Here is a 10,198-nt window from a genome sequence, read left to right as displayed (position 1 = left end):
CCCTGCCCCCCGCCCTTCCCCCCCGCCCGCTGTGATCTGCAGCCTGTGGTCAGTTAGTGATTGCAAGTGCATCTGGTTGTCATTAGTTACGTAACTTTGGGCTGTTCACGTTTGATTTCCCTGAAATTACAGCTTGGAAGTGGGGCCTTAGGAAGGATGCTGGCACAGGGACAGGGGAGCAAGCCCCAGTGCGTGAGCCTGGACACAAGTCACAGGCGGAGGCCTCCACGCCTGCTGCTGCTCTCACCTGCTCAGACAGGGTCTGTGCTGGGGACAACTGCAGACACTTTGAAAGACCTCATTCCAAATAAATGTAGGTTATTGGGTTAATAAATACTCCCCCCTCCCTGCCTCCCTCCCTCCTTACCTCGCTCCTTCCTTCCTCCCTGCCTCCCTCCCTCCATCTCTCCTTTCTTCCTTCCCTCCCTCCGCCTCCCTCTCTCCCTCCCTCTCTCCTCCTCCCTCCTTTCCCTCCCTCTATCTCTCCTTTCTTCCCTCTCTCCTCCTCCCCCTTCCCCCTCCCTCCCTCCTTCCCTCCCTTTTTCCCTCCCTCCCTCCCACTTTCATCTGTGTGTCTTGGTCTCCAACTAGCACGTGGAGTGTTTTGCAGCTGTCTGCTGACTCTGGGTTGTCCCTTTGCACTGATGACAGGGCAGTGAGGGTCTGACTGGATGTGAGTGGAACTGATGGCCACCCTCGCAGGAGGGCCTGGGGCAGGAGGGCCTGGGGCAGGAGGACCTGGGGCAGGAGGGCCTGGGGCAGGAGGGCCTGGGGCAGGAGGGCCTGGGGCAGGAGGACCTGGGGCAGGAGGGCCTGGGGTAGGAGGGCCTGGGGCAGGAGGGCCTGGGGTAGGGGGCCTGGGGTAGGGGGGCCTGGAGCAGGAGGGCCTGGGCTGGGAAATGTGGCGCTTTCCAAATCCTGATCTGTGTCTCATTTTTGCTCCATTTCCTCAGAGAATTCTGGTTTCTCCCTCACAGCCCTTAAAAATGAAGCAGTCTTGGCATCTATAAACATTTTATTACTGTTGTTTGATTTTACTACCCCTTTAAAGTAACAGGTCTTTGGGCGTTGCGTTTGGGAGGCACAGGAAGTACCGGGAAGTGCGGAGTGGAGACCTGGAGGAGGAAATGCACAATTTGCCACAACCTTCAGGGCAGAAACGTCGCATGAGGAAGTGCTGCTCAGAGGCCGGAGCAGGTCCGCAGGGGGACCGGTTTGTCCTCGTGGTCTCGTCGGCTCCATGCGACTCCTGTGGGCCTCGGACAGGGCAGGCGACGGGGCCACATGCTACCTGACCAGCCCAGGGGAGGCCTGCGTGGCGGCCGTGCAAAGGCAGAGACGCAGTCACCATAAGGATGGTCTGAAATGAAACTGTAATAAAAGCAGTGATGGTGGGTCGGCACGTCCTAGGCCCGTATCTTCCCTGACAAGGTCAACCTTTACCTTCACTGAGCCTCTGCGTCGTTTTGCACCTGTGATAACATCCCTGAAATGTCCGGGTCACTTGTAACTTCCCTTTTCCCGGACCCCTCATGGCACAGCCTAATGCCCGGGGCACCAGGACAGACACCACAGATTCCTTCGTTGTTCTGTTACCATGTTAATTGTTGGCTGTTAACTATCCTGCACCCACCAATTCCAGGGGTTCCCCCGCTTTGCTTTCTCCCGCCTCCCTAACCTGTCACCAATGGAGTTCCTGTAACCCGCCTCCTCCCTCCTTTGACTGCAATGTGTAAAAACAGGAAAGACCGCCATTCTCCGGAGCACTGTCTCAATCCTTTGAGGTTCTGCTTCCCAGCATTTGTCGCCAGTTTGGCTCAAATAAACTCACAAAAATTTTTTACAGGTTGAACAGGTTTATGTTAACAACAGAATTCTTAAAGAGCCAGAAGTGGGGCCTCCCGGGGCTCAGCGCCCAGGTCTCTCCTGGGGCCGGGTCGGGCTGGGGTGTTCCTCGCAGCAGAAACTCGGAGGGACAGACAGAGCCCTGCGTGTCCTGCAGCCACGGCCTCTCCAGCCGGAGTCAGGCCCCCCAGTCCTGATGCTAGTAACTCGTTCAATGAATGGCCCTGTGGCCTGAGCAAGAGGCGCTCCCTGGACACAGTGAGCAGGGCCCACGAGTGACGGCTCTGTCCTGCTCCCCGGCCATGAGAGCGGGAAAGGGCCCGACGTCAGAGTACAGGCCACGCTCTAACCCAGGGGTCCTCAAACTACGGCCCGCGGGCCACATGCAAATACAAATATTGTATTTGTTCCCATTTTTTTTTTTACTTCAAAATAAGATATGTGCAGTGTGCATAGGAATTTGTTCATAGTTTTTTTTTAAACTATAGTCCGGCCCTCCAGCGGTCTGAGGGACAGTGAACTGGCCCCCCGTTTAAAAAGTTTGAGGATCCCTGGTTTACACCAAGAGGCGGTGGAGACACCCAGCTGGTGCCTGGTGGTGAGCAGGCCCTTTCCTGTGGGCCGTGCTGAGCGGTGGACAGCAACTCCCATGACACGGGCGTAATGGCTGTGCTGTGGGGCCCCAAAGAGGTGAAGCATCACCTGGGAGCTGGGGGCCATCGGGTGGGAGCAAGGCCAGGGAAGCAGAGAGCGTCTCTGCGGCCACTGCTTCAGCCTCTAAGCCGCGCACGGCCTGCTGCAGCAGGCTCTCCAGTGGCCAAGGTCAAGTGGTTCCAGGGAGACCATGAGAACAATGGGAGGAAGCAAGGCTTCCCAGATCATTGCTGTGTGCGCGCGCGCACACACACACACACACACGCGCGCGCGCACACACACATGTACGCGCACACATGCACATGTACACGCATGCACATGTACATGTACACACATGCACTCACACGCACATGTACACACATGTACACGCGCATGCGCACGCGCATGCACACACGTAAACGTGCACACGCACATGTACACACATGCACGCACGTGCACACACGCGCGCACATGCACACACGCGTGTGCTCACATGCACATACACGGGTGTGAACACGAGCGGGAACTCAAGCAGCACGGGGTTCACCGGTAAACCAACAACTGGTCTCTAATACAACCCAAGGGAGGGGCGCTGTGCCGGGCGCTGGGGTGATGGACAAACTGGACAAAGGAAAAATGGTTTAAGAGGTTCTGGCTTCACAGAGGGTCGCATCACACTCCATCCCTGAGTTGCTTTCCTGGTTTGACAGGTTTAGGGGCTGGTGGGCTGTCCGAGGGGAGCTGGGCTTGAGAGCCCAACATCTGGGCAGCCGCCACAGCGTGAGAATTAATTAGACACAGAAGTGGAGTCTGAGTTGGTGCAGGGAACTGCAGGACTGAGCTGTTTATTTTTGCCTGGCTCTTCAAAACCATGATTTTTGGTAATTGGCAAACTACACCCACAAAACCCCATAAAATTGATATTCACTTCTCAAAGTCTCCAGTGAGCAGCAGGGGTGCCTGTGGGAGGAGGCGGGCTTTGGCTCACACAGCGCCAAGGATGCGCACACGCGCGCACACACACACACACAGGAGGTTCCCTCGTGGTCTTCAGTGTTGCGTGGTGGACTGTGCAGGCGGGTGCCTGGTGCGGTGAGAAACGGGCATGGGGGCGCTGTGAGCTCGGGTCCCACAGACGCTGCCATGTGCCCAGTCTCTCGTGACCCAGACGTAACCAAGTGCTGGAGCCAGACGGGGCCTGGAACCCGCTGTCAGAGCCTTTGCTTTGCACGAAGGAGTGAAGCTTCGTCTTGTCCAGGAGGCCCAGGGTGTCATTGGGGACAGCTCTCCGGTCCTGGCTCCCACAGGCTGCCTGTCACCCCCTCCTGGCTGAGAGGCCAGCATCGGGCTCAGCTGGGCAGGACTCAGGGGCAACTCAGCAAGGACCGCTTGGCGCTGAAAAGGCTCCCCTGCCCAGAAGGGTTAGCGGGTGCCACGCAGAGCAGGCCCCGGGGAGGCTGAGTGCCCTGGGCCTGCAGACCCCGCACCGCCGTCCACTGCAGCGGCCTCTGTGACACGTGGCCAGACGCGCATTACCCGCTAGAAATGCTCTCCCCCAGGAATTTCCACAGTGTTCTATGCACCGTCCGCGCACGGACCCCTTAGCAGGCGACTGTGCTGCCTGTTCCCGGGGCCATGGGCTGGGCAGTTGTACAGAAATGAGTATTTCTACCCCTCCTGGCACTCACAGAGTGCGCCTGTCTGGGCCCTAAATTGTGGTCACTCTTACACAAAGGTGTGTGGGTGACCACTCGGCGTCCAATCCTGTGAGCAATGGCTTCTTTTCCTGCGGGGACCCTGCCCTGCGTCCTCACCTGGGAAGTAAGGGGTACAGGTGGGGGAAGCACCAAGATCTGCATTTGGAGACGGTTTCTTCTTTGAACACGGCAGTCCCTCATTTCCTTAAAAACATTTGATGAGGACACACCGTGTCCCAGCCCCGGCGGGCACGGGCATTGCTGGGCAGCAACGATCAGCAGAGCGAGGGGAGTAGCAGCGGGGAGGACAGGGCTGGTCATACGCAGGCACACAGCTTCCGGGCACACGGCCTGGGCCCTCCGCCACGCTGACACTTTGTAAAGGAGGAGGAGGGTGCAGGCTGAGTCCTGACACTGGTCATGGGACCTGTGGGACAGCTGGAAGTGGGCACAGGAGGGCTCCCAGGTGTGGGCACAGGGGGGCTCCCAGGTGTGGACACAGGAGGGCTCCCAGGTGTGAGTACAGGGGGGCTCCCAGGTGTGAGCATAGGGGGGCTCCCAGGTGTGGGCACAGGAGGGCTCCCAGGTGTGGGCACAGGGGGGCTCCCAGGTGTGGGCATAGGGGGGCTCCCAGGTGTGGGCACAGGAGGGCTCCCAGGTGTGGGCACAGGGGGGCTCCCAGGTGTGGGCATAGGGGGGCTCCCAGGTGTGGGCACAGGAGGGCTCCCAGGTGTGGGCACAGGGGGGCTCCCAGGTGTGGGCATAGGGGGGCTCCCAGGTGTGGGCACAGGAGGGCTCCCAGGTGTGGGCACAGGGGGGCTCCCAGGTGTGGGCATAGGGGGGCTCCCAGGTGTGGGCACAGGAGGGCTCCCAGGTGTGGGCACAGGGGGGCTCCCAGGTGTGGGCATAGGGGGGCTCCCAGGTGTGGGCACAGGAGGGCTCCCAGGTGTGGGCACAGGGGGGCTCCCAGGTGTGGGCATAGGGGGGCTCCCAGGTGTGGGCACAGGAGGGCTCCCAGGTGTGGGCACAGGGGGGCTCCCAGGTGTGGGCATAGGGGGGCTCCCAGGTGTGGGCACAGGAGGGCTCCCAGGTGTGGGCACAGGGGGGCTCCCAGGTGTGGGCATAGGGGGGCTCCCAGGTGTGGGCACAGGAGGGCTCCCAGGTGTGGGCACAGGGGGGCTCCCAGGTGTGGGCATAGGGGGGCTCCCAGGTGTGGGCACAGGAGGGCTCCCAGGTGTGGGCACAGGGGGGCTCCCAGGTGTGGGCATAGGGGGGCTCCCAGGTGTGGGCACAGGAGGGCTCCCAGGTGTGGGCACAGGGGGGCTCCCAGGTGTGGGCATAGGGGGGCTCCCAGGTGTGGGCACAGGAGGGCTCCCAGGTGTGGGCACAAGGAGAGAGCATGAACTTGTGCACCCAGCATGGGAAGACTTGGGAGTTTATCTCCCGACTTGTCCATTAAACTTCTCTGTGTCCTTAATTTTCCAGGTTCCCTCTTATTCCCTGGCTCTTAATTGGTGATGACATCCTGTAGGAAACGCATTGATGAAGATGGTCCTTCTCTCTCTGAAGCTGTTCATTGCAAAGGTGGTTGAAGCTTTTCTTCTCTGCATTCGTCTTGGTTTTCATGAAGTCCTTTGTTTTCTACACTTGACTCTGGCCCGGCTTTAATATTAGATGCTTTTTATGAGGCTCTGGGTGACCTGTGATCGTTCGTTTGAGAGAGGGAGGCACTGAAAGTCAGCCGGAAGCTCCGTGGGCCTGGGTGGCTGTGGACGGGGTGACGGCGGACGTGGACTTTCACAGAAAGGTTTCTGGGCATCAGTTCTCTGAGCTCCTGAGAGTGGAGTTGCCGTGTCCTGCCTGAGGCCCTGAGCTGTCCTGTTGACACAGTGACAGGAGTGGGGGGCCTGGAGCGTTTCGGGGTTCAGAGTGAAAACCTTTCCTTGGTCCCCTTTCTTTGAATGGCCCCTCCTCTCCTTTCTCTGATGAGCCTGGCATCCACTTCCCTGGTGTGAATGTCCCTAGTCCCACGTGGTTCAGGGTTCAGGGTCTGGAAAAGGGGCCGCAAGCAAATGAAAGAGACAAGAAATAATAATTTGGAAATATTGGGGGCCAGGCAGGCAAGCCCAATGCAAGAGAAAGGACTTCCACTGGTGCCCAGGCCTCGCCAGCCTTTTGTTCAATGTTGGATACACATCTAGCTCTTAGGCAGGCAGGTAACTGCAGTAACAGACAGACTATCTTAAAGGTCAGTAAATATTAGAAGGATTTACTCTGAGACTATTTGGTCAGGAAATAGCTTGAGCCCCCATTGTCTGGACTGGACAATCGGCGCACAACTCTGGCCCTTGCCATGGGTTCAAGGTTCACCAGCGTTCCGGGACCCTTGTTTGCACTTCTCTGCTAGTGAAGGCAATGGGTGGCTTCCTGCATCTCCCCCGTTTGTTTTCCTTAGTTAATCCTTTTTTAAAAATATATTTTATTGATTTTTTTTACAGAGAGGAAGGGAGAGGGATAAAGAGTTAGAAACATCGATGAGAGAGAAACATCGATCAGCTGCCTCCTGCACGCCCCCTACTGGGGATGTGCCCACAACCAAGGTACATGCCCTTGGCCAAAATCGAACCTGGGACCCTTCAGTCCGCAGGTTGACGCTCTATCCACTGAGCCAAACCGGTTAGGGTTCCTTAGTTAATCTTGAAAGATGAATGCCACCTGAAGAGTTCGAGTCCTTTCAAGACTCTTCATTCCGCATCTGCAGACTAGAAATAAACATGAGAACAAAATGAGACAAGCAATAGTGGTTATGCTGAGAGGCAGATGAATCCGTCTGTGGTAAGTTCCTTTCTGGGCCAACAGTCCCTTGAGTCCCAATTTCCATGTCCCACAGTTCCTATGTGTACACGCCAGCAATGACATGCTAGTTCTGGACGGTGGGCAAACGGTGGCAGTGCAGGTCTGACCTTCTCTGGCTGGGTCCTGGGCAACCTGCAGCGAGGCACAGCTGTTGACTCTAGCGTGGCAAGGCGTCTTCACCATCTCCATCTCTGGACTGTTTCTCCTCTTGTCTTCAGCATGTTGTCAGTTCCTCTCTCGGATTCATTGCTGCAGGAATCCACACGGCTTAGAGAAGTTTTCTGGAAATATACAAACATATTCTCGACCGGAGGTTAACAAAGGAGTCATTTCTATAAACTAGACTTGGGATCCTTGCTTTTCATTGTGCCTAAACCACTTTCCTTTGATTATTTTGACATCATGTGTATTTTCATGGGTGTCTTGTCTCCAGCATTACAAGTGAAAAATAATTTTTAAAGTAAAAAATTTTCTTGATGTAATTTACTCACAGGGGATTATTCCACTATCCCCCTTCTTGTTTTGATTTAAATAATATTGAGGCTTTTGGAAATCTTGTAATGCAGTCTTGATAACTTTTTTATTTTAATTTTTTTTGTACAGAAATATGACTGCTTTGGATTCATTGCATGTTAAGCAATTTTTGAACTATGAGATAAACCATTAGTAAAAAATTAATTAATGCTTCAGGAACAGTTTCCCTGCCCAGTACAACAAAGTTTTTATAAATATTCATTTATTTTAATTAGCCAATTTAAACCAATCTGAAATAAGGTTTATTTTGTAACTTTACTTATCCTAGGTTATAGACAGTAAATGACATTAATTAAATTTCTGCTATTAGTTTTCAAATAACTTTACATAAGTTTTGTCAGAGAGGCAAAAACACAAATTATTTAATTTTCTTCTTAAGGCCTAAGAAATCTTTGTCTGTCTTTTTCACACCAAACAACAAATATAACAAACATGGCTGCTTTTTGATGCTAACTGATATTGCCAGGCCATGTAGTCACATTAAACAACCTTCCTTATAGTCATGGTGACTACTAGTAAGGAGTAGATTTAGTATTTTAACAACAATCTTTAGTTTACCCTATAAATATTAGCAGAAGAGATTTCAAAATTTTTAAATTTCTCTTTTTTATTAAGCTTAGAATTATATTTTTAAAAAGTATTTCCTTTGGCTTATTTGCATATACAGAGGGATTATGGGAAGCCTCAGTAATTTTCTTAGTCTTTACTAGAATTCAATTGAAAAATATTGGCTTCTCATATAACTTAATTTATATGAGACCTTGATTATATTTTAAAAGTTAATTATTAAGTAATTAAAGTAGGCATCTTTATTAAAAAAGCAAAGCAAGTAAATTTAGTAAACTTATACATCTGATTCACAAGGCACAAACACTGCCCCACCTCCAGTCTAATTAAAATGCAGGCGGCTAGGAGCTTTTGTAATTAAAATTCCATCTTAAAATTTTGCTGTTGAATTTTAAGAAATATTTTGTTACTTTATTTTGCCCTCCCTAGAGGCCAAAACCTTTATAACATTTAAAATATATGTATATAAGTAAAATATAGTTATTAATTTTTATTAAAAAATATATTTTATTGATTTTTTACAGAGAGGAAGGGAGAGGGATAGAGAGTTAGAAACATCAAACAGCTGCCTCCTGCACACCCCCCACTGGGGTTGTGCCCGCAACCACGGTACATGCCCTTTACTGGAACCGAACCCGGGACCCTCCGGTCTGCAGGGTGACACTCTATCCACTGAGCCAAACCAGTTAGGGCTAGTTATTAATTTTTATTTGATAAAGCTTTCCATGTGATTTTAAGTATATTAGATTGGCTAAATTTAAAATATTTCCTTTAAGAAGAGAGAACAAATTCTTTGAATCATTTCAGGGCTCGTGAAATGTTCCAAAGTTATCTCTGGGTTAAAGCCTTGAAATTTAACTTGGAAAGACCATCAAATATAAATAAAATAAATTTCTATACTTTAGGCATTTAGTTACCATCACTACATAATTTCTCCAAAATTAATTTGAACTTTCACCGCCGAGGGCAAAAGCTTTGTCCTTGGCTGGCGAAACAGGCTTTGGCCTAGCCGCTTGACTTCAAAATGACCATATTGTTTCTGCTGGGGGAAGGGCGACTAGCCCTTTCCTCCATTAGAGAGGCACAGCTAGCTTCCCCCCGGGCTGTTATTTATCTGCTAGAGGCCTGGTGCACGACATTCGTGCACTGGGGGGGTGGGGGTCCCTCAGTCTGGGACCCCTTGGGGAGCAGGCTAAAACCAGCAGTTGGACATCCCCCGAGGGGTCCTTAGCGCTGCTGCGGAGGCAGGAGAGGCTCCTGCCACCTGTGCTCGCCAGCTGTGAGCCCGGCTTCTGACTGAGAGGTGCTCCCCCTATGGGAGCACACTCACCATCAGGGGGCAGCTCCTGCGTTGAGCATCTGCCCCCTGGTGGTCAGTACACGTCATAGGGACTGGTTGTTCCACCATTGGGTCAATTTGCATATTAGCCTTTTATTATATAGGATGTTTCAACAATTTTTTGAGATTTAAATCCAATTATAATTATCTTAAGGCATTTTCTTTGGCAAATTTTTATAACAGAGACAATTTACATATTTTCTTGGTGGCTTTCATGTTAACCTTTGAACACGGTCCTTTATTATTTTAAAAACTACTCTTTATTATGGAAATACCAATCTTGTTGCTAGAACCAGCCTATATTTTCCCCTTGGGTCAAATCTGCCATCTTTCTGAGGAAAAAACCAGTCTTGGGTTTTATTCTGTAGCATTCATAAAGAGATTAAGTTTAGCTCAAAACTATCTAATATTCAAAATCGGACGGTGTGCGCACATTTTAAGCTATCTTCTCTCTTCACATGTGCACAGAAATCCCAGACACATTTCTAAATTTTGTAAAATTTTTCATGGTGAGAAGGAGACTTTTTAAATAGCATACTTGGGGAGGGGACAGGATCACCACGTGTCTCCCTTCCCCACCTCCTGCTTGCTTTTCATAAGTTATTTGAGCATTCAGCCCGCGGTTTGTGTGGGCTTGCTCCTGACATTTCTCCAAAAATTCTCCCTTCCGTAGTAAATAATCTCCTCCACCCAGAGTTGCAGGAGCCAGAGAATACCAATCATAAGG

At 51.7% G+C, this 10,198-nt stretch overlaps 1 protein-coding gene across 1 annotated transcript; it reads left to right on the top strand.

Moving 5' to 3' along the window:
* The first annotated feature begins 4,595 nt into the window (after positions 1–4,595).
* Positions 4,596–5,686, top strand: LOC102241095 (elastin-like). Its single transcript, XM_005880530.1, has 4 exons — positions 4,596–4,748; positions 4,932–5,123; positions 5,301–5,553; positions 5,661–5,686. Exons 1-4 carry the CDS (start codon positions 4,596–4,598, stop codon positions 5,684–5,686), a joined length of 624 nt encoding a protein of 207 aa, XP_005880592.1.
* The last annotated feature ends 4,512 nt before the right edge of the window (positions 5,687–10,198 follow it).

The sequence above is a fragment of the Myotis brandtii genome, unplaced genomic scaffold (assembly GCF_000412655.1).
Source record: "Myotis brandtii unplaced genomic scaffold, ASM41265v1 scaffold64, whole genome shotgun sequence".
Lineage (NCBI taxonomy): Eukaryota > Metazoa > Chordata > Mammalia > Chiroptera > Vespertilionidae > Myotis > Myotis brandtii.
This window is presented reverse-complemented; position numbering and strand designations above follow the sequence as displayed.